Consider the following 24,674-nt stretch of genomic DNA (forward strand, 5'->3'; position numbering starts at 1 on the left):
GGCCCCGACCCCGATGGCCCGCCCTGCCCGCGCTCTTCCGGTCCCGTCTGCCGCCGGACCTGTTCTACCTCTCCTTTCCGGGGTGGGGTGGGGTGGGGTGGGCTGGGGAAGAATGCGTCCTCTGACCCCCGCGGCGCTGGGATGGGCCTGCGAGTCCGGGGTCTCCGGAGTTCAGAGTTGCGGGCAGTGGGCGGGACCGTAGCTCCTGGGCTGAGTGGCCTCCTGGGTTTGCGGGCGGCCTGGGCCGGGAAGGTGGAGAGAAGGCTGTGAGTGGCTGTCCAGGGCCACGGGCCAGACTCTTGGGGTCCCCGGGTAGGGGGTGATGAGGGCGCGGGGCAGGGAAGAGGGAGCCCCTGCCTACCTGCCTCTCGCGGAGCAGGGTCTCCTCGACCTGCTAGGTAAAGATTACTCCAGGAAAATTCTTCAGCACAAAGAGATATTCCAGACACTGGGTCTGCTCAGTTCTTTTTGTTAGAAATGGACAGCCTACAGGTTCTAGTGCTAGGCCGTGCCCCTCTGGATGCCCCTCGAGATGCTGGGGACCTGGGCACTTGGGGCCCTTGCTGGGTCACTGGAGCAGGTGTCAAGTCTAATTGAGGATTTAGGACGTTCAAGAAACGAGGGGTAGCACACGGTCGCACTAGCGTTAGAGAAGAGCAGGGGATATTGGCGTTTCTAGGTCACCTCTCTGGTCCTGGTGTTGAGGCACTTTGGAGGGTCCAGAGGGCTGGGCCTCAGGGCTTGCTCTCATTCAGCAGACTGCCCTTTAGTTCATTGATTCAGTGGCCATTTGTGGTGAGGGCTCAGGTTCTCTCCCCTTGGCCATTCTTTGCGGAGGAGGGTCTCAGCCACCCACCTGCCAAATGGATGCCTTGACAGAGGAAGAGTAGTTTTCAGGACAAAATGGTAGAAGGATGGAGAACCCATCTCTTTGGGGAGTTGTGGAGACAGCAGAAGGAGATGAGGCTGCGGAGATGAGTGGGAGGTCAGGTGTAAGAGGCCCTTCATGCCAACCAGAGGAGTTAAGAGTTCATCTGGTAGGGAGTAGAGAGGCAGTCATTGGGAATCCTGCACAGACCTGTGTTGGAAAGATCACTTGTGGTCTTTGCTGTGAACAAGTTTGAGTGACATCAGCAGGCAGAGCCTGTAGGCCTCCAAGGCGAAAGTGCAGTATGAGAGCCAGAACAGATACTTCTGACTAGCCCTGTGTCAAGAAAGCAGTTGGGGCTGTGAAGTTGGGTAGACACTGGCTTGTCACCTGAAATAATCCTGTAGGGCAGTGTGTCTGGGGGAGTGAGCTGTAGTATCTGCATAGGGCCTGCCCTCAGGTCTTGATTGTGGCTCCTTGGATTGTGTTGCCCTCATGAGGGCAGCTGCTGGTTCTTTGTTATTCACGTGTCTGTGCCTGTTGGTGTGTCTGTCCAGGCTTTCCCTCTGTTTATGAACTGCCAGGATTAGATTGGTGTTCAGTAACTTCATGTTCTCCGAGAGGAGCAGAGGAATGCGACCATGTGATGATAGATACCAGACCTAGAAAAGATTTACACCTGAAGAATCCAGACCTGGTTGGTCCTGAGGTTGCTTCCACATCTGAGACACACTGAGAAGTGCTTGTCCTTGGAGCTCCTGCCTTTCTGCCCAAGATACTGGCAGGGAGGTGACTACACCTGCAACTCCAGGAGCAGGGTGATGGAGTGACATTCTGTGGAGCGGTTGTGCTCCTCCAACCTTTCCTGCTCCCTTGATGGTCACACCCCTTTCCAACCATAAGGACTTCTCTCCCTCTGTGACCCTCCACAGTCCAGCTGTCACTGTGTTTAGCCGGCTCTAAGGAAACGGTTTGTTTCTGTTTTTTAGCCAATGGCTGCCTAGGGCCAGCCCTTCCCCCTCCCCTGGATATGGGCAGTGGATTTCCAGCTCCAGTGAGAGATGATCCCTCCCTGGGAGCTTAAGCTTCCTCTAACACCCCACTATTATTTTGTTCAAGTGGGAGAACAGTTAACATGCCTACAGTGAGCTAAGTAAGCCAGGTGCAGGCTGGGTGCTTCAAAGGGGAGCTTTGAGAAAAATATGTATGAGATCCATAAACATAGGCCAGAAGGACACAAGTGACCATAACACCATACATTATATCATCAAATTGCTTCCATTTGACATTAAAATAGATGAGTAGAAAGTTTTTCCTTTTTGCCTTTTCCTCCAACTGGAGAATATTACTCATCAGTTGGAAAATATGCCTGTTCAGGGTCTTTGGTCAGGTCCCTGGAAGGGTAGGAAGAGCCACAGCAGTGAGATTTCAGGATGGAATGCATCTCTGGAGGTGCAGACTCTCCTACGCTGGATTCTGCTGAGCCAGGCTGCACACTGTCACCAGCTGTCCCTGGCCAGCCCGAGTCCTCCAGGCTGGCAAGACGGTTGAAGACCACAAAACCGCAAGTGTGCACACTGCCTCCTGAAATACCTGGTACTGGTTTGAGGCCTTGCCTGGCTGTCCTGATCACAGAGTAACTTTAGATAACTCTGTTCAGGGATATTTGATCTTTAACTTTATTAGATTTTCTGTAAATGATCCCATTATTAGCGCTTAGGTAGGGATGCAATTTTTTTAAAAAATATTTTTACTGATTTTTTTATAAAGAGAAGAAGGGAAAGGGAGAGAAAAAGAAACATCAATGTGAGATTGGAACATCAGTCGGCTGCCTCCTGCATGCCCCCTACCAGGGATGGAGCCCAAAACCTGGGCATGTGCCCTGACAAGGAATTGAACCAGTGACCTTTTGGTGCATGGGACAACACTCAACCACCTGAGCCACACCAGCAAGTGCAGGGGTGCAATTTTTTTTTAAAAGGAGTTTTATAAGAGGACTCACTCACCTTTTTAGTTTTATAAGGAAAAACTAGTCTGACTATATCATATCTTGTTTTTCATGAGGCTTTTGTCCAAGGCATCTTTACTTTGCTTGATATTTTAAAATATAAAACTAATTCTTGCAAGTAAACTTGTCAGGATATTAAATATTATTTTTAAGCACCTACCCCTATGTAAGAATTCAGCTCTGGCATTAAGCACCAGGTTGTATATGATTTATTACATATTTTTAACCCTGGGACAGAAAGGTTGAGAACAGTGCTAGACAGAGCTCTTTGAATCTCTACTCCTAGACAGAGGGTTCAGTTGTTGACAACCAGGAGGACTATGTCCAAGAGAAAGCAAATGATTTAAGACTGAAAAACAGTAAGCTCCATCCCATTCACCAGCAATACTTGCTGGGAGTCTTATGTGTTTACACAGTTCATGCATTTAAACTGAATGTTTTGATGTGGCATTTAGGGGCCTTCTCTTACCTTGCTCTCTTACCTGCTCTGTTTGAATTATTATTATTTCTATAGACTCGTCTTCTCATCAAGTCAAAAAAAGTTTACTCAGGTTTCTTTTTTATTTGTTTGTTTGTTAATCCTCACCCAAGGATATTTTTCCATTGATGTTTTTAGAAAGTGGAAGGGAGGGGGCAATAGAGAGAGAAAAACATTGATATGAGACACATTGATTGGTTGCCTCCCGCACATGCCCTGACCAGGGCCAGGGATTGAGCCTACAACTAGGTAGGTGCCCTTCACTAGAATTGAACCTGGGACCCTTCAGTTTGCAGGCCCAAGCTCTGTCCACTGAGCCAAACCAGCTAGGGCTTTACTGAGGTTTTCTGCACCCACACGAACTTTTTCGTGCCCCTACTTCTTGCCCCCAACCTCCTCCCTGCTGTTCCTGTCTCTATCTGGTCCTCACTTTTCCCAGCACTGTTCGGGGTTTGTTTTACTCTTCTGGTGCACATTCTTTGCCTCCCAGCTAGGTTATCAGTTTCTCCGTCAAAGCTAGCCCTTGTCACCTTCATCTTGGGGGCGGAGGTGTTGGTGTTCTGCCAGCATCTTGCCGGAAGAGCAGGCGTATCCCTTCGCAGATTTAGTCTGACCGTATCATATCTTGTTTTTCGTGAGGTTTTTGTCCAAAGCATCTTTACTTTTGCACTCTGCCATGTAGAACCAACTGTGTCAGTAACCTGGAAGAATTTTGTTTTCTTGTGACTCTGTCCCAGCAAAATTACATTATTCAGTTCTTCTGGTAAGGACTCATGAAAGGATTATCTGGGCTTGTAATAATTTAATTCAACAAATCAAATACCTAAATTGTTGCAGAGCTATCCCTGTGATCTAGGAAGGGATTATATGCAACTGTTTTCATGCTAGGCTCTTCTCCGTAGGCGAATTTGCAGGGCCTCCTGCAGGCAGCCCCCAGGAGCTGCAGCCAGGACAGCTCTGGCCGCACCAGACTGAGGAGATTCCATGTGGGGCTTGTGTAGCTATCTGTCAGGGGGACTTTTCCTTTGAGGGAAATGAAGTATGGAATCCTTGCATCCATGCTTCATGAAATACTAGTAACCCCTAATCCACACATATTTATTTTACATGATGGTTGTATGGTTAAAGGGGTAGGTGTTAGAATACATTTTGACATCTGTGTGTAATCTCAAGTTAGCCAGCTGAGCCTCAGTTTCTTCATCTGTGCCATGGGGCTAATGATACCTATGTTTATTGTATTAGTTATTATTAGTTACCCATAGTTGTCAGGAACATTGAAATGGGATGAGGATGTTTAGAAGTTACCACAGTGCCTGGACCAAGGATGTTCTCAAATGGTGGCTGTTTTTATCATTAACTATAAGGGAGAGAGTTCATAATATACTTATGCATACTGTTCTGGTGTTTTCCCAAGGAAACATATTGGAATATTGTTACATAGTAAGAAATTTAGTTTTCACTCATATTTCATTCATCTGATTATATCAAGGATAAGTTTACTTAATGCTCCTTAATAGTTGCTAGTTTTCTTTCTTTCTTTCTTTCTTTCTTTCTTTCTTTCTTTCTTTCTTTCTTTCTTTCTTTTTTTTGTTAATCCTCACCCAAGGATATTTTTTCATTGAGTTTTAGGGAGAGTAGAAGGAAAGAAGGAAGACAGAGAGAAACATCTATGTGAGAGAGACACATCAATTGGTTGGTTGCCCCCCACACATGCCCCAGATCAAGCCTGCAACCAAGGTATGCGCCCTTGACCGGGATTGAACCTGGGACCCTTCAGTCCACAGGCCGACGCTCTATCCACTGAACCAAACCGGCTAGGGCTAATTTTTTTCTTTTTAATGAAGAGGCCACAGGCTCAAGCTCAGAACCTTTGGCAGGCAATAGTATCTAGCAAGGTTTTAAATAGTGTGAATTGTTCTTAAAACTTTTAGTTTGAAGATTATCTTCTTTTTATGGGATTTGATACTGACTTTTTTCATTTAAGTATAATAAATATTCTTTTAAAAATAAATTTTAATTAAATAAAATTTTTAAAGGGAGTAGGTTTTTACAGGAAAATGTCAAACATTAACAATAGAGCTGTTGTGTACAACGTGCAGGTTATTTATTGCAAAGGTGCCCTGCTCGGGAGAGGGGCACTGTGGGAAACGGGCTGATAGGTAGCCTATTAGCTGTTTATCAAGCCATGTGCCCTGGTACCCCTTTTTAATTCTCACAAAGGGACCATGTGGGCTAGCAGTAAGTGGTGGTACATTGGTATGCAGTATGGCAAAAGTGATGAGGGAGGGATGTAAATGGAAATCCTGTAAGAAAGATATTTGTATTCTCCATTGCACAGAGTGAGATGGAGACTTGAGAGGTACGTGACATGGCTAGAACTCTAACTCCTTTTCTGTGCCCATTTTTCATATTCCTCTCTGAGAGCTCAGTAAAAACCGCAAACCAGGGGCAATGGAGATCCCATTCATAAAAGGAACAAATTTATACAGAATATATAAATAACATCTAATAAAAGTTATATATTATATTTTTATAATATTTTTATAGATTTCAGAGAGGAAGGGGAAGGGAGAGAGAAACATCAATGATGAGAGGGAATCATTGATTGGCTGCCTCCTGCATGCCCCCTACTGAGGATCAAGCATGTAATCTGGGCATGTGCCCTGACCAGGAATTTAACTCTGACCTCTTGGTTCATAAGTCGATGCTCAACCACCAAGCCACACCGGCTGGGCTATATATGGTCTTTACAGAGAAAAGTTAATTGTACGACATAGAAGAAGATGTACATGGAAAGACATACAATACCATGTTCATGGATAATAAGATTACTATAAAGATGTTGGCTCTCTTGTCTGCAAATTCAGTAGTTTCAATAAAAATCCCAACAGGATTTTTCATAGAATTGATAAACTGATTCTAATTCGTGTGACATTGCAAAGAATTGGGAATAACCAGACAATTTTGGAGAACAAGAAGAGAGGCCTTTCTCTATGAGATATCAAGGCAGATTGTGAAGCTGTATTCATAACATAATGTGGCCCTGCTCTGTCCAATATAATAGCCACTAGCCACATGTTGCTATTAAGCACATGTGGCTAGTATGAACTGAGAAGTGCTATAAACGTAAAATACACACCAGATTTTGAAGACTTAGTAGGAGTAAAAAAATAATGTAAAATATGTCTTTAATTTTAAAATATTGATCACATGTTGAAAATGTAATATTTTGAATATATTAGGATAAATAAAATATATTATTAAAATTAATTTCCCCTTTTCCTTTATGTGGCTACTAGAAAATTTTAAATTACATATGTAATTATGCATAATATGTATGTTATTATATTTCCTACATATATCTGTTGGACAGCACTGGTCTGGACCATTGAAACAGAGTAGAGCCTAGAAACAGACTAAACATGTATGGGAACGTGGAGTATGGCAAAAGTAGCATTATTAGCCATGTGAAAGGAATAGACTATTTAAAAAACAATGATGGGGCCCTGGCCGGTGTGGCTCAGTTGGTTAGGCATTGTCCTGTGCACTGAAAGGTAGCCCAGATTGCACGCTTGATCCCTCGTAGGGAGCATGCAGGAGGCAGCCGAGCACTGTTACACTCTCACATCGATGTTTCTCTCTGTCTTTTCCTCTCTCTTTAAAAATAAAAAAATAAAATAAAAACATTTTTTAAAAAACCAGTTGGCTTATTGTTATGTCATTCGTCCACGAACACACACACACACACACACACACACACATTTATATGTTGAAGCCCTATCCTTAATATGATGGTATTTGGAGGTGGGACATTGGAGTCTAATTAGTGTTAAGTAAGGATATAAGAGTAAGGCCTTCATGATGAAATTAATGCCCTTATAAAAAGAGAAAGAGACAGGAGTACTCTCTCTCCATCATGTGAGAATACAGTGAGAAGGTCTACAATCCAGGAAGTGGGCCCTCATCAAGAACCAAATCTGTTGGCACTTTGATCTTGGACTTCCTAGCCTCCAAAGCTGTGAGAAATAAATTTTTGTTGTTTAAGCCACTTAGTCTACGATATTCTGTCATAGCATCCCAAACAGACTGATAATTTGCCATATGGAAAAAAATTAGAGGTCTGATTTATAACATATAAATATAAAGACCACCTAAAAATGAAAATGTTTTTAAGATTCTTAGAAATTATTGGGACTATTTTTATGGCCTGGGTGTTCGAAAGGATGTGGTTTCAGTGATAGCCTTTGCTGCTAACAGATCAACCCAAAACTTAGTAGCTTAAAACTGCCACAGTTTATTACTTCCTACTGTTCTGTGGGGTGGCAGGTGATTCTTCAGCTGGTGGGATGGCTGTGCTCTCTGGACCACCTGGGCTTCTGTCTTCTTTGATGGTCTTTCATCCCATGGGCTTCTTCATAGCATGGTAGACTCAGGGCACCAAGAGAATGCGAGTGGACTCTGCCAGGCCTGTTGAGGTCAACACTCAGAAATCACAGAGTATCAATTCTGTCTGTTGGTTGGTTAAAGCAATTCATGGGCTGAGTCAGATTCAAGGGGTGAGGAAGTAGACACCACTTTTTTTTTTTTTTAAAGAGGCTGTATCATGTTTTGTTTTTCTTTAAATATATTTTATTTTTTACAGAGAGGAAGGGAGAGGGAGAGGGAGTTAGAAACATCCACGAGAGAGAAGCATCAATCAGCTGCCTCCTGCACACCCCCTACTGGGGATGTGCCCGCAACCAAGGTACGTGCCCTTTACCGGAATCGAACCTGGGACCCTTGAGTCCGCAGGCTGACGCTCTATCCACTGAGCCAAACCGGTTACAGCAAGACACCACTTTCTGATTGGGGGAATGGTTAAGTCACTTTGCAAAGAGACATGCCAGATTATAGGATTCCCTAAAATCCAAAAAGCCCTGACTGTTAAGGCAAAGATTGACAAGTTCAACTACATTAAAATCAAATACTTCGGTGGTGCTCTCCCTCCAGGGAGAAGCCAGTGCCTTTCCTCCCCCTTTCCCCGCCCCTCTGCCTTCCCCAGGCACTTTACCCAAGCTCCAAGGGCCCTTTCTTTATCTCAATAACTCGTTTCCTAAATCCATTTCTTCTACAAACTACTTCTTCTATCTCTGTAATTTACCAAATAAATGTTCTCTTACAGTTTGGATCTTGCTCTGAATTCTTTCCTAGCCAGAACCCAAGTACTGAGGTTGCTGAACCCAGGTTTGGTCTGACCCACCAGTCAGACACCTGGTGCCCTTCCTGCTGCCAATTAAAAAAAAAAAAAAAGAAATCAACAATGAAAGTATGTCCACACAAAAGCTTATAGACCAGCAGTTCTCAACCTGTGGGTCGTGACCCCTTTGGGGGTCGAACGACCCTTTCATAGGGGTCGCCTAAGACCATCAGAAAACACATATATAATTACATATTGTTTACAGTAGCAAAATTACAGTTATGAATGTCTCCCTTCCACTCTCTCTAAAAATCAATGAAAAAATATCCTTGGGTGAGATTAACAAAAAAAAAAAAATTTTTTTATTTAAAAAAAATCAAACACTTTGATTTCTGAAAACACCCATTTGAAAAAATAAAAAGACAAGTTGCAGATTAAGAGAAGATATTTACAGCATTTTTAAGTAGTATCCAGATATATAAAGAACTATAAATCCTGAGAACAAGGCCAACAACCCATTAGAAAAATGGGCAAAAGGCATGATAAGATAATTTATAGAACAAAAGAAAATGATGTTCAACTTCATTAGCGAAATTAAAATATAAAAACAGTGAAATACTATTTTATACTCAAACACTAGCAGAAACAGGTTATCTGATGATACTAAGAAGTGTTGGCTAGGATGTGATGTGTGGAAGGAGGGTGCTTGTACACTTTTCAGGGAAGAAGAAAGCAGCTTTGCCAGCATCTGGTGATGGTGCAGGTGGATCCGCCCTGTAGTGCCTCCTTGGAACATTCCTCGATGTGTACTCTGGTACAGAGTGTTCATTCCAGCATTGTTTGTAATAATAGATGTGAAGAAACAACTTAAATATAGGATATTAGATAAATAAATTGTGTCATGTTTATTTAAAAATACTATACAGAAATCTGAATGAATGAGCTGTGTGGATCAGCATGGATAGAACTTGCAAATGTAATGTTGATTAAAAAGGATATGTTCCAGAATACTTATACTGTGATGCCATTTATGTAAATTTTGAGCCACATAAAATAATATTCTAGTTTATTTATGAATGCATAAGTATAAGGAATAATAATGTAAACAAGAATGATATACAACAACTCCAGGATCATGGTTGCCCCTGGAAGGGGAGGAGAGAATGGGATCAGGACGGGCACAGCGGGGGTTCCAGTCTGTTCTGATATACTCTTTCTTAAAGTCTGAGGCAAATATGGGAGAGTGAGAAGAGTTGGTAATTCTGGGTGGTAGTTTGTGTTTTTACTTTTCTGTATGCTTAAAATATTTCATTAAAAATACATGCATATCTCTAAAGTGTCAATATTTTAGTCATGTAGGATGTTCTAAAGAGCCATTTTCACATTTGCAATGACTTGGAGTTTAATTTCCTGAACATAATTTATACATTTAACCAGTGAAAAAACGTCATCCTAGAATTGATGGGTTATCTTTGACATTTCCTGCTGGAGTGTTAGGTGTGTAGAGTAGAGTACTAGAATCAGGGATCATTTTTAGGAATTGCCAGATCCAGACTTGCATGTGTTTTATGAATCCGACGGTGGTCATTTACTGCCTTTTCCTCCCTTCCCAGGAGTCTCGCTTTGCCCCATCTGAAGTCCATATGGCTCTTTATGATGAAGATCTCCTGAAAAATCCTTTCTACCTGGCCCTTCAAAAGTGGCGTCCTGACTTGTGCAACAAGGTGGCCCAACTTCATGGCATTGTAAGTGCATCAACCCTGAGGATTGTCCTTTCCCATTAGCTGTGGACCAAGCAGTGCTGGCGAGGCCAGAAATATAGTAGACTTTGGTTAAGTTTAGAGGGAATCAGCTACAAACCTACTCAGTTTAAAAGCCCCAGACCGTGCTCAGTATGGAACAAGTACCAACCCAGGGTGTAATGTTTTCTCTGCACTCTCAGCCCATGGGGACACAGGTCTCCTGGTGTTCACCTCTGTTTCTTTTGTTCCATGTTGACCATGAGGGCTATCGAGGACAGAAATGACATTCCTTCTCAGGGCCTCATGAGGCCTGGTGTGAGGTGGGCACTCACTCCCATAGAATAAGAGAACGTGTGAACACATTCCCATGTCACTTTCAAAGGCATGTGAGGTGGGCACTCACTCCCATAGAATAGAACGTGTGAACACATTCCCATGTCACTTTCAAAGGCGTTTCCTACAGGGAAGGAACTGTGGTGAAAGAATGTTTATAATAGGGCCACAACCTCAAACGCCTTCACGGGCAGCCGGGTAACAGGAATGAGGGAAGTGTGTAAGAGAGACTGTAGCCTGTCTGTGGGGCCCTGTTCCTGGCGAGAAGGCAGGCCTCACGCTGCAGGTCTGTCCAGTTCTGAGGTTGTCTTACACAACACAGCGGGACACAGTGTGTGGGTGCCTCTGTGCCATCCTGTGCTTGAGGAGTCTTCTTTCTGTGTGTTGTCCTCTTCTCATACTGTGTTCCCACTTTTCTTGCCACGGGGTGTGATTTTACTCAGTTATGTCAGGAGGCTGTGGATTTGAACCAATGGAGAAGTCACTTTAGCCCAATGATGTCAGGCAGGTTCTCAGCTGCCCTCTGGAAAATTGGAACTGACTTCCACACCACCCACTTCATCCCTGTGCCATCAGAAACCTGATTTCTTGAACTCCCTTCCGATTTTTATGATTGGTTTTGTGATTGATACATTTTATCCAGTTTTTTTTTAATTTTTATTTTGTGTGTATGTGTGTGTATTTCTTTTTTTTCTTTTTTTTTCAGAGAGGAAGGGAGAAGGTGAGAAAGATAGAAACATCAACGATGAGAACAGCTGCCTCCAGCATGCCCCACACTGGGGATTGAGCCTGCAACCCAGGCATGTGCCCTTGGCTGGAATCGAACCTGGGACCCTTCAGTCCTCAGGCCAGTGCTCTTTCCACTGAGCCAAACTAGCTAGGGCTTATTTTTATTTTTATTTATTTATTTTATATATATTTTATTGATTTTTTACAGAGAGGAAGGGAGAGGGATAGAGAGTTAGAAACATCAATGAGAGAGAAACATCAATTAGCTGCCTCCTACACACCCCCTACTGGGGATGTGCCCACAACCAAGGTACATGCCCTTGACTGGAATAGAACCTGGGACCCCTGAGTCCAAAGGCTGATGCTCTATCCACTGAGCAAAACCGGTTAAGGCTATTTTCATTTTTTAATATATCTTTAATAATTTCAGAGAAGAAGGGAGAGGGAGAGAGAGATAGAAACATCAATGATAAAAGAGAATCATTGATCGACTGCCTCCTGCTCACCCTCTACTGGGGATTAAGCCCACAACCCAGGCATGTGCCCTTGACTGAAATCAAACCTAGGACCCTTCAATCCACAGGCCGACATTCTATCCACTGAACAAAACCAGCTAGGGCTTATTCTGGATTTTACAAGTCATAGAGTTCATTATAAAAACAGTTAGAGAGCCCAGCCAGTATGGCTCAATGGTTGAGCATCCACCCAAGAACCAGGAAATCACTGGTTCGATTCCTGGTCAGGGCATATGCCTGGATTTCGAGCTCAATCCCCAGTGGGGGTTGTTGCGGAGGCTGCAGGAGGCAGCCGATTGATGATTCTCTCTTATCCTTGATGTTTCTCTCTCTCTCTCTTTTTCCCTTTCCCTCTGTGAAGTCAATAAAAACATATTTTAAAAACAAACAACAGTTGGAGAACCCAGCCAGTGTAGCTCAGTGATTGAGTGTTGACCCATGAATCAGGAGGTCATGGTTTGATTCCTGGTCAAGGCCCATGCTCGGGTTGCGAGCTCTATCCCCAGTGGCATGCAGGACACAGCCTATTGATGATTCTCTCTCATCATTGATGTTTCTGTCTCTCTCTCTCCCTTCTTCTCTGAAATAAATAAAAACATATTTTAAAAATATATTTTTAAAAAACAGTTGGAAACAGCAATCAGGCTCAACTACAAGACTATGCTCACATGGGCCTACCTAGAGTGCCCAGCTCAGGTGGTGGAAAACTGAGTCACTGGGCCCTACAGGACACCTACTACACAAGGCTAATTCCAGGAGACATTGCGGCTCTACCTAATACAGAGAAACAAATACAGAGAAGCAGCTAAAATGCGGAGACATAGAAACATGTCACAAGTAAAAGAAATGAAAGCAAGCAAACTATTGGATACAGAGTTCAAAGCAATGGTTATAAGGTTACTCAAGGATCTTAATGAGAGTTTGAAGGGAATTAATGGGAGCTTCAATGGACTTAGTAAGACTTTCAAGGATCATAGTGAGAATGTCAAAGACATAAAAAAGGACCAGTCAGAAATTAAGCATATACTAACTGAAATAAAGAATAATTTACAGGGATTCAACAGGAGAATACATGATTCCGAGAATCAAATCAACAACTTGGAATATGAGGGAGCAAAAAACACCCACTCAGAAGAGCAAAAGGAAAAAAGAATCCAAAAATATGAAAATAGTGTAAGGAGCCTCTGGAACAACTTCAAGTATACCAACATTCACATTATGGGGGTGCCAGAAGGAGAAGAGAGAGATATTGAAAAACTATTTGAAGAAATAATGACAGAAAACTTCCCTACCTGGTGAAAGAAATAGACTTACAAGGGCAGAGAATCCCAAACAAGAGGAACCCAAAGAGACCCACATCAAGACACATTATAATTAAAATGCCAAGAATTAAAGACAAAAAGAGAATCTTTAAAGCAGCCAGAGAAAAGCAGTCAGTTACCTACAAAGGAGTGCCCATACGACTGTCAGCTGATTTCTCAACAGATACTTTGCAGGCCGGAAGGGAATAATTCTGGCAAGAAATATTCAAAGTGATGAATAGCAAGATTACTCTACCCAACAAAGCTAACATTTAGAATTGAAGGTCAGATAAAGAGCTTCACAGACAAGAAAAAGCTGAAGGAGTTCATCACCACCAAACCAGTATTACATGAAATGTTGAGGGGTATTCTTTAAGAAGAGGAAGAAGAAGAAGGGGGCCGGGGAGAGGAGAATCAAAAATAGGAATAATAAAATGGCAATACATACATACCTATCAACAACTGAATTTAAAAGTCAAATGAACAAGAAATCTAATGGACAAAATAAACTGATGAATAAAATAGAACCAGAGGCATGGAAACATAGAACAGACTAACGAATCTCAGAGAGAAGGGGAGAGGAGCAAGGAGAGATTAATTAAAGATCTTATATGCATACTAGAGGCCCGATGCACGAAATTCGTGCAAGGGGCTTGGCCTTCGCAGTCGCGGCTTCGTCAGGAAGGTCGTCCAGATGGTCATTCCACTGTTTAGCTGTTCAGTCTAATTAGCATATTATGCTTTTATTATTACAGATATGCATGACCTATGAATACAGACAGTAGGGTGGTGAAGGCCTGGGGTGGGGTGGGGTGGGACCCAGGTGAAGGGGGCAATGGGAGGAAAAAGGGGGACATTTGTAATACTCTCAACAATAAAGATTAAAAAAACAAACAGTTGGAGAATACAGCTGTTGCCAAAGAAGAAAATAAAAATCTCATGAAAGCTCACCAAAGACATTCATTGTTATCTTTTCATTTCACTTAAAAAAAAAAATGCTACTCTAGGCAAGGCACTATGTTTGTCAGCCAAATATATGAATATACATCATCATCTTTACCCTATGGAGCTTAAATTCTAGTGGGAAAGATGGTTATATTCTGAATATATATTTATTAGAATTGTAGCTGTGGTAAGTGTCACAGAGAAAAGGTATAGGATGCAAAGCAATCGTGTTGACTGGGAGAGCTTAACCTAATTTGGGAAATATTTCCTTCCCATCTTTGTTCTATGATATTTAATATGTACTGTCCAGCCCTAACTGGTTTGGCTCAGTGGATAGAGCGTCGGCCTGCGGACTCAAGGGTCCCAGGTTCAATTCTGGTCAAGGGCATGTACCTTGGTTGTGGGCACATACCCAGTAGGGAGTGTACAGGAGGCAGCTGATCGATGTTTCTCTCTCATCAATGTTTCTAACTCTCTATCCCTCTCCCTTCCTCTCTGTAAAAATTAATAACATATATTTTAAAAAATAAGTACTGTCTAGATAACATATGTAACTTTCTCGTGCTTTTTAAAAATGCCACACTGTGGCCCTGACTGGTTTGGCTCAGTGGAGAGAGCGTCGGCCTGTGGATTGAAGGGTCCCAGGTTCAATTCTGGTCAAGGGCATGTACCTTGGTTGTGGGCACATCCCCAGTAGGGGGTGTGCAGGAGGCAGCTGATCGATGTATGGGTATTCCCTTGTAGGTAATTGAGTCTCTTTCTCTTGCTGCTTTTAAGATTCTCTCTTTGTCTTTTGCTCTTGGCATTTTAATTATGATGTGTCTTGGTGTGGTCCTCTTTGGATTCCTTTTGTTTGGGGTTCTCTGCGCTTCTTGGACCTGTAAGTCCATTTCTTTCACCAGGTGGGGGAAGTTTTCTGCCATTATTTCTTCAAATAGGTTTTCAATATCTTGCTGTCTCTCATCTTCTGGCACCCCTATTATTCTGATGTTGGTACGCTTGAAGCTGTCCCAGAGGCTCCTTACACTATCTTCGTATTTTCGGATTCTTTTTTCATTTTGCTTTTCCGGTTGGGTGTTTTTTGCTTCTTCGCATTTCAAATCTTTGACTTGATTCTTGCGCTCCTCTGGTCTGCTATTGGGTGTCTGTATAATATTCTTTATTTCAGTCCGTGTATGCTTAATTTCTAGTTGGTTCTTTATCATAGCATCGAGGGTCTCATTAGTTTTCGTGACTCTCTCCTCAAGTTTATTGACAGCTTCTAGCACATTTTTGCAAGCCCTCAAAATTGCGATTTTTAGCTCTATATCCTCCATTTCTGTCATGTTTTTTTGTCTCCGCATTTTTTATGCTTTCTTGGTGCACCCCCTAGTGGTCTTTGTGCGCAGTCTTGTTCTAGTTGAGCCTTGATTGTTGTAGTTAATACTAGAGGGATTTGACCACCAGGCCGACTGGCTGTGTGAATCAGCTGTGTCTGCCGCGGAAAACTTCTGTCCTCTGGGGAGGTGCTAATCTAGCCTTTGCCTGAGGCTATCCGGCAAATGGCTCTGCGCAGGGCTTGGGCGGGGCGGGCTCAACAGGGCGGGCGGAGGGAGCCGTTATGGTGCCCTCAGTCCTGTTCCCAGAGGCTCTGCTTCTCAGAACCCCCGGAACCGCTGCAAACCTCGGAGGGAAAGCTGCCTTCCAACTGATGCCAGACACTCCCGCTTCTCCCGTTTGGGTCCGAGTCCCCAGCGATTCGCCCGTATCTGGAGCTCAGAGTCTGAGACTCCCCCCTGACCGAAAACGACAACCGCGCTCTCAGCCACCAGCCCGCTTTGCGCGCGCACCTCCGCACCTGAGTTTTTTCCACACTGCGCCTCCTCTGAGCCTCGGTGTGCTGTTATTTTTCCTTCTAGTTGAAGAGTCTCTCCTCAGCCAGCCTTCCTGTGGTTCTGGGTGATGTCCGTTCCGTCTTTTAGTTGTATTTTTGAAGTGGTTGTTTGCGGCAGCAGTCTCCGGTGTTTACCTATGCCGCCATCTTGGTCTCTCCTAGTTTGTTTTCTAACTATTTATTTATTTTAAATGCCACACTGTGGTCCTGGCCAGGTGACTCAGTTGGGGCATCGTACTGTACACCAAAAGGTTGCAGGTTCGATTCCTGGTGGGGGAGCATGCAAGAGGCAACCAATCGATGTTTCTCACATCAATGTTTTTCTCTTTCTTCCCCCCTCTCTAAAATCAATAAAAACATATCCTCGGGTGAGGATTAAAAAATAAGTAAAAATAAAAATGCCACACAGTGGAATGCTGTTATTTTTCAGTAAGTTCTGTGTGACCTGTCTCACTCACCACTGTGTTGCCAGCCCTTAGCACAGTTCCTTTGTCATCCAGTAGGTACTTTTCCAGCTGCAAGTAGTGGAATCACACTTAAGCTCACTTTAGCGAGAGGGGAATTTTGAATAAGAACTTTGGCATCTTGGTCGCCTTCCTTTCAGGTACACTGAGGAATGGGAGATTCTTCTTAAACGGTACCATCCCAAGTTCCCAGTGGTACCCTAGGCCGCTTACTCCAGCCCCTCCTGAAAGCCATGAGATCCACAGGGAACTGTTTAGGGCCCACATTGGGCAGCACTGAATTCCTCAGCCTTGTTTAGTTCCAGAATCAGTGAGGCCAGCTTCTCAGCAGGAATCAGCAGTGCTGGGAAGGAGCTGGCCTGCTCCGCGGGTCAGATATTGTTGGCTAGCTTCTGCCCCCTGATGGCCGGGTGATGGGAACAGGCTCATCCCTGTCTAATGTATAATAATACACCCTCCACGACTGGTGGTTGAAAGAAAAGTAGAATATTCCAGTTGCCTCTAGAAGAGGCAACTTTCTGCCATCTCTAAAGGATCCATGTGGCCTCAGCAGGTGAATGCTAAATTTATTTCCATGGGGCTTGGTCATGGGGCCAAATTTGGCCGCCCTCAAATCCTTTATTAGGCTCTAAAAATGTGATATTTCCACTTTTAAATGTGTATCTCCCCTAGGCTTAACTGCCCCTTAGTCCTCTCCCTGTGAGCCAAGCTTGCAGGCCACCTAATCCTCACACAAAGTGTACAGCAGCTAAGAATGCAGCTTGGCTGCTTTCCCCACTGCCCTAGCCCGTCCTCCAGTCTTCCTTCCTTCCACGCCTTCCTTTGATGGGGATGTCTCTATGTACAGGCACTTCTGCGCATGGGCCACAAAGTTTCAATCGCACTGTACATGGGCGCCCGCACGTGGTATTTTGTGGAAGAGCCACACTCAAGGGGCCAAAGAGCCACATGTGGCTCGCAAGCCGCAGTTTGCCGACCACTGGGCTAGGGTCTCAATATTTCTTCAACATTGTCTAATATCTAGTCCTGTTCAAATTTCCCAAATCTCTCATATTTTTTGTTTGTTTTACAATTGATTTGTTCAAATCAGGATTCAAAGGAGATCCACACATTATGTTGAATTGATAAGTCTCTCTTTTTCTCCTAACTTTATTGAGCTAAACTGAAGTACACGAAACTGCACATACTTAATGTGCAATCTTGAGTTTCTTTTTAATTTTTTCTTTTAATTTTCTTTTTCTTTGGTCACTTATTCTGTAGAGCTTCCTGCATTCTGGCTTTTGCCAGTCTCAGTCCCATAGTGGTGTTTAACATGGCCCTCTGTTCTCTGCATTTCCTGAAATTGGTGGTTAAATCTAGATCTTGATCTGGTTCAGTCTTGATTTTTTGAGGCAGGGCAAGGCCACCTTGTAGACAGGCTTGAGTTCTTCCCTCAGTCAGTGCCTCCCTTTCCTGCTGTGAGGGATTGGTGTGTCTCCGTGGGGAGAGAGGCCGCACTGCTCTTTCTGACTCCCTGAGGAAGCCCCTGAGGCCCCCTGCCCCCAGAGGCTCCCGAGTTCCATGGTGTCTTTGCAGAGGAAACTGCAGGAGGTTCTGGGCCAGTGGTTCTCAACCTTCCTAATGCCGCGACCCTTTCATACAGTTCCTCACGTTGTGGTGACCCCCAACCATAAAATTATTTTTGTTGCTACTTCATAACTGTAATTTTGCTACTGTTATGAATCGTAATGTAAATATCTGATATGCAGGATGTATTTAGGCGACCCCTGTGAAAGGGTCGTTTGACCCCCAAAGGGGTCGCGACCCACAGGTTGAGAACCGCTGTTCTGGGCAGTCCTTCCGTGAGGCAGCAAGATGGGGCGGCAGGAGTCGGAATCGTGGCTCTGCCACTTACTCAGTCCTTCCGTGAGGCAGCAAGATGGGGCCGCGGTTAGAGGGCGGCAGGAGTCGGAATCGTGGCTCTGCCACTTACTGGCTGTGTGACCCTGGGCAAGTTACTTAACTCCTTTGAGTCTCGGTTTCCTCTTCTGCACAGTGGGGATAGTGCAGGAGCCGTTTGCTTTTGGCAGGGCTGCTTCAGGAGATGGGGCTCTGAATGACTTAGCTGCTTTGGGTCATCTTCCTTCCGGGTGCACTTGTGTCTGAGAGTCCTCTGAAACACGAGTCCCTGAGCCCAGCACAGATCCATGTGCCGGGGCAGTAGGCAGTGTTGAGTCAGGCTCCTTCCTGTGCTGCTTTGAGCTGAGAAGCTGGTGTCTCGTCAGTGAGGTGGCCACTGTTGGACTAAAAATTCAGGTTTCCGATTGCACCTTCCCCAAAGCGAGGCTCTGGCACGCTGAGACATCTCTGGTGGAGGTGACAGCCTGCGATGGGAAACTGAGTTTCTGTACTTGTGTTACAAACTGTGATCATAACTAGGCTTAAAAACAAACACAGAAGGGAGATGGGAAGCAAACTGTCTTCATGTGCAGTGTTTATCATTTAGGTGTGGGAATACATGTGACTTTTTAGTGTCACTTTTCTGTGCTTTCCAAACTATCCTCTCTCCATCTGGAACCGTTCATGAGCCAGTTGATGACTGAGTGGGGCACCCAGTCCAGCTGTGGGGAGGGACCCCACAGGGTGGGAGCTACCTCCCTCTGACTGGGCTCCATCACAACGACAACAGAGTGAGTCAGCTGGCATCACCTGCTGCCGTGTTGGGCATTATCTCTGCAGAAGGTCCCCACAACAGTTCCAGCTGGAATATTTTGTGATGCATCCTGTTCTGCTGAAGTTGTAAATGACACATCTCTCTAGTATTCACCCTAATTATTTTTTTCCAGGTCTTAGTTCCCTGCAAAGGAAGCCTAACAAGCAATGTTCAGTCTACTTGTCAGTTTGAGTCCTATATTTTGAAACCAGTGGAAGAACACTTTCAGACCTTAAATGGAAAGGTATTCATTTCTTTGTGGGTCAACCAGGGTTACTCACTCAGTATTTGGGTGGGCTGGAGGGGAGAGAATCCTGCTTGTCGCCCTTTCACATCTATGTTAAATGATGGCTTTAATACAGCCGCCCTGTGGGATGGGGTTGGAGGGCCCGCTGCCTTTGAGGAAAGAGGAGATGGTAGTGCTGAGCAGGGCCTTGGCTGGGCATCTCTTCCTCAGCCTATGGGTTTCCTGCCAGTGATACCTCTTCCTTGAGGTCCTGGCAAAGCAAGCTATTTTATCCCTGTGACATTGTCCATAAATTGGAGATCAGGGATGAAGTTTAATTTTTTTAAAACTTTGTTTTGAGCCCAGCTGGTATAGCTCAGTGGTTGAGCATCAACCTATGAACCAGGAGGTCTTTATTCCTGGTCAAGGCACATGCCCAGGTTGTGGACTCGATTCCCAGGAGGGGGCATGTAAGAGGCAGCCAATCAATGATTCTCTCTCATCATTGATGTTTCTATCTTCTCTCCCTCTCCCCCTCTCTCTCCCTTCCTCTCTCTGAAATCAATAAAAATATATTTTTAAAAAACACCCAATTTTGTTTTGAAATCATCTCAATCCTACAGAAAGTTTCAGTAAAGTAGAAAGAACTCTCATATACCCTTCACCTAGATTGGTGAACTATTAACATTTTGGCCACATTTATTTTATCACTATACATAATATACATTACTATTACTTTTTCTGAACCTTTTTCAGAAAATGTTTCATAAACCATGTCCCTTTACTTCAAAACAATTCCATCTGTATTTCCTACATAACCAGAGCACAGTGATCATACTCAGAAAATTTAACATTGATAGAGTACTGTCCTCCAACATCCTGTTCTCATACAAGCTATGCTAATTGCACTAATAATTGTACTTTCAGATCCAGGGTCCCAGAATGCATTTTCAGTTTTCTTCTTTTGCAAGAGGCCCTCAGTCTGTCTCTCATGACAGTGACATTTCTGTTTTGCTTTGGAGACTCGCCCTCCGTGTGGGCCCTCGGATGTTTCCTCATGATTAGATTAGCAGTTATCGTTTCTGGCAGGAATGCTTCCAAAGGGTATTTTATCTTTCTCAGTGTATCACGTCAGGGAGCACATGATATCCATCTGTCTCGTAGTCAGTGCTAACTTTGGAGTATGCATTTTCTTATTTTTTAAGTGTGAGCAGGTAGGTTCTGACAGCAGGAGGTTCCATTCCTTGTCAGGACTCTCCAACCCAGCAGCTGTAGGCACTGTGTGGGGAAGAGGAATGATGGGGCATGGGGTGACCTGGACACCGGCTTGGGGTCAGCAGCCCAGTGGCTCACGAGGCATGCCACTGTTTTCCTGCCAGAGATCTGCTCACCACAGCTGCCAGTCCCTTATTAGTTTTTTGTTCTCTTTGGGGTACCCAGATCTACAAAGAGCAGAGCAGTCAGGCTTTATCACAGTGGGTCTGCCCTGGGCTCCCTGGCCATGGCCAGAGTGGTGAGCCTCAAAGGGGACTGCAGCATCATTGTCCAGCCCCATCCCAGCTGAACACCGGACACTTTGGTCTTTTGTTCAGATAGGAGAGCCTTCCTACTCTTCCATTCCTGGAGGGTGTAGTTTCTGCTACTCTGAGGAACAGCTTAGTGCTTCTTCTGTTGCAACATCTAAAAAGGATCAGGGCCCATCCAGTGTGGCTCTGGTTGAGCGTGGACCTATGAACCAGGAAGTCATGGGTTCGATTCCTGGTCAGGGCACATGCCCAGGTCTTGGGCTCAATCCCCAGTGTAGGGTATGCAGGAGGCAGCCAATCAATGATTCTCTCTCATCATTGATGTTTCTATCTTTCTCTCCTTCTCCCTTCCTCTCTGAAGTAAAAATATATTTTAAAGAATAGAAAAAGTATCAGGATACTACTGTAGCCACAACTACAGAGTGAACAAAGAGGAAAGAAAAACATTTTCGTATCAAAAAGCAAATTAAAGAGTAGTCCTCCCATGGCCATAGCTCAATTAGCTAGAGCATCATCCGTATATGCCAAGTTTGTGGGTTCGATCCCTAGTCAGAGCACTTACAAGAATCAACCAATGAGTGCATAAATAAGTGGAACAACAAATCAATGTGTGTGTGTGTGTGTGTGTGTGTGTGTGTGTGTGTGTGTAAAAAATCAAAAGAGTGGTGCTGTCCCTACAAACCCACATTGGAGCGAAGAGGGGCAGGTTGGGTAAAGTACTGTATTGGGTCCAGGCGGAGGGTCGATGGTCACCACTGGTTAGTGGTGCAGTGATGGTTCTCTTATTCTAGGATGTCTTTATACAAGGAAACAGGATTAAATTAGGAGCTGGTTTCGCCTGTCTTCTCTCAGTGCCCATTCTCTTTGAAGAAACTTTCTACAATGAAAAAGAAGAAAGTTTCAGCCTACTGTGTATAGCCCATCCTTTGGAGAAGAGAGAGAGTTCAGGTATTCTGCAAGAAAACCCCTTTCTCATGATTTGGAGCAATGTATTTATTGAATTTCCTCCTGACATAACTATTACAAACATCCCATAAAATGTTCAAGAGCCCACTAGAAAACTGTATCATTATTTACATAATTGCCCCATAGAACTTAATCAGAAGGTTATCTCGAGCTAAGGTTTGGACTTGGCTGCTGCATATGGTTGCACAGTTTGGACATGACAGTTCCAGGAGGCAGTATTCACATAGGCCTCAGTGTGGATGTTGTCCCCTAGAGTTGTGCAAAGTGGTAGCCCTGGCTTTGTCTCGGACCTCGGCTTTAGAGCTAGCTCTTATAGCATTATTACCACCCAGCCCCACTGTGGTGCCTCTTTGAGATCTCATTATTTTTAATGAATAATAATTCTTCAGCTGCTCCAGGAAATTGAGGCAGCAATTTTCCAAATGCAGTCTGAGGCCTTATTATCAGGAATCAGGGCTTCTTCACCAGAGCCACACAGGTCATGCCCAAGATCCCAGATAGTCCAGGTTTTGTCCCAGAAAACAGTCTCAAGAGGACCAGGCTCTCTGAACCCTGGGTTTTCCTGTAACTGGGCTGCCCTTGGGCAATATCTTGAAATAGGTTCATCCTCCTCTTCCCCCTGGAAGGTGGGGCCCAGACCCTGGGGAAGCAGGGCAAAGGATGTGGCACTTCCCCTGCTAGGAAACAGTGAACGCTTCAGTCATCCTGACTCTCTGTCTCTTTTTCAGAAGAGCCTTCAACACCCTCAGATACCTTTTCCTTGAAAACCATCGAAGATGTGAGAGAGTTTTTGGGAAGACACTCGGAGAGATTTGACAAGAACATTGCCTCTTTCCAGCGAACATTCAGGGAATGTGAAAGAAAGAGCCTCCGTCACCACATAGTCAGTACCTGTGTCTTGCTTTGCCAGGCATGCCTGGTCTCAGGCCAGTTTAGAGCCCAGAATCCCTCTCAGTTTACTCTGAAGATTTGCTGCCTCCGCTGTTGGAAGTTTGTTTGAAATATTTCTAACTATAAAAGTAGTACAAGCCACTGTAGAAAACTTGAAAATCACAGAGAAATGTAAAAATTATTATCACCCTGGACAGTGTGCACAGTGGTTAGAGAATTGTCCTGCACACCAAAGGATCATGGGTTCAATTCCCGGTCAAGGGCACGTACCTGGGTTTCAGGTTCTATCCCCAGCCCCAGTCAGGGTGCATGTGGGAGGCAGCCAATCGATGTGTCTCTTTCACATCAATGTTTCTCTCTCTCCCTTCCATTCTCACTCTAAAAAAAAAAAAAAAACAATGGAAAAATATCCTCTGGTAAGGATTAAAATAAATATATATATATATATATCCCTAGCTGGTTTGGCTCAATGGATAGAGCATTGTTCTACGGACTGAAGGGTCCCAGGTTCGATTCTGGTAAAGGGCACATGCCTGGGTTGGGGGCTTGATCCCCATTAGGGGATGTGCAGGAGGCAGCCAGTCAGTGATTCTCTCTCATTGATGTTTCTATCTCTCTTTCCCTCTCCCTTCCTCTCTGAAATCAATAACTCCAAAAGGATTTTATTTCTATTTTTAATGCATATACACCTAAAAAAAAAGTTGAAAAAAATAACTGAGTTGATAAACATGCATAAGCACTTAAAGTTTGTCACATTTTGTAAAATGTTCTCTTCACTTCAGGACATGTTGCATGTCTGGGTTTTGTGTTATGGCCTGTCTCTCTGCTCTGTCACTTAGGACGCGGTGAATGCACTCTACACCAAATGCCTCCAGCACCTTCTGAAGGACTCTCACCTGGTAAGCAGCAGGACTTTCAAAAGAGAGAATTGCAGTCTGCCCACATGCAAAGCCAAGCACTTTTACTGTACTTTCCTTGTTTTCTAGAAGATGCTTGCCAGGCATGAGGCCCAGATGAACCTGATGAAGCAGGCGGTAGAGGTAAGAGGCCAGGGCAGTGAGGGGAGAAGGCGGCAGTGCTGCGACTCTCCTTGCTGCCCCCCCACACACCCTGAACTGGGGTTCGTTGATTTCACAGATGTACGTCCAGCACGATATTTATGATCTGATCTTTAAATATGTGGGGACCATGGAGGCAAGTGAGGTAGGTTCTAAATCTCCATCACCCAGGTTGGAAGCCTTATTCTGTGCTTTCTAGGAAATTTGAAGCTTCGTTAAAATCTGTTGTTAGGATGCTGCCTTTAACAAAATCACAAGAAGCCTTCAAGATCTTCAGCAGAAAGATATTGGTGTGAAACCTGAGTTCAGGTAAGGGTTTGCACTGCAGCAGCTCAGCATCCTCAGAGGCAGGGCCCTCGGCAGCAGTGGCGGCAGGCTGATTTGACTTGGTTCATACTGAGGAGCAGTGCAGTTATTTGTGACCAAAGATAAAGCGCTGATGTTGGCAGATGACTGTGTTGTAGCTGTCACCCTCCTGCACCTGTCTGCCCACGAACCACCTGGATAGGAGCTAAAGGGGCTGTGATTTCCCACAGTTGGTCTCTAGGTGGGCACATAGCTCACCCAGGTGGGTTCTGTCCTCACCTGCCCATCCGAGGGAACCCTGCCAAAGAGACAACTCCTCTGAATTAATTTAAGTTTCATTAGGATAAAAAAATGTCTGAAGTGTTTATGTTTAAACTACTTATTTTTCCTTTGGGCTATTTCATTCTGGGGCTAAGGACTTTCGATTTTTCCCCCTCTAATTTTCTGGTGCTGCTGTCACTGGGCAGCCTGAATGAGACATTTGAAGCTGTTGTGTTTTGCCACTGACTTGAGTGAGATGGCTTCTGGGTTTCTATTTTTATTTTTCATTACTATGGTTTGTTATAAGAAATGTAAA

At 44.3% G+C, this 24,674-nt stretch overlaps 1 protein-coding gene across 1 annotated transcript in view; it reads left to right on the forward strand.

Annotated features, from left to right (window-relative positions):
* Positions 1-24,674, forward strand: part of ANKRD27 (ankyrin repeat domain 27 (VPS9 domain)) — a 67,453-nt gene that overhangs the window by 1,313 nt on the left and 41,466 nt on the right. The window contains 8 exon segments of the mRNA XM_005862483.2: positions 10,144-10,275; positions 19,258-19,368; positions 21,668-21,824; positions 22,571-22,725; positions 23,573-23,632; positions 23,720-23,773; positions 23,871-23,936; positions 24,024-24,100. Coding sequence (XP_005862545.1) covers positions 10,174-10,275; positions 19,258-19,368; positions 21,668-21,824; positions 22,571-22,725; positions 23,573-23,632; positions 23,720-23,773; positions 23,871-23,936; positions 24,024-24,100 — 782 coding nt within the window. The 5' untranslated portion in view covers positions 10,144-10,173.

Source organism: Myotis brandtii, unplaced genomic scaffold (genome assembly GCF_000412655.1).
Source record: "Myotis brandtii unplaced genomic scaffold, ASM41265v1 scaffold165, whole genome shotgun sequence".
NCBI lineage: Eukaryota > Metazoa > Chordata > Mammalia > Chiroptera > Vespertilionidae > Myotis > Myotis brandtii.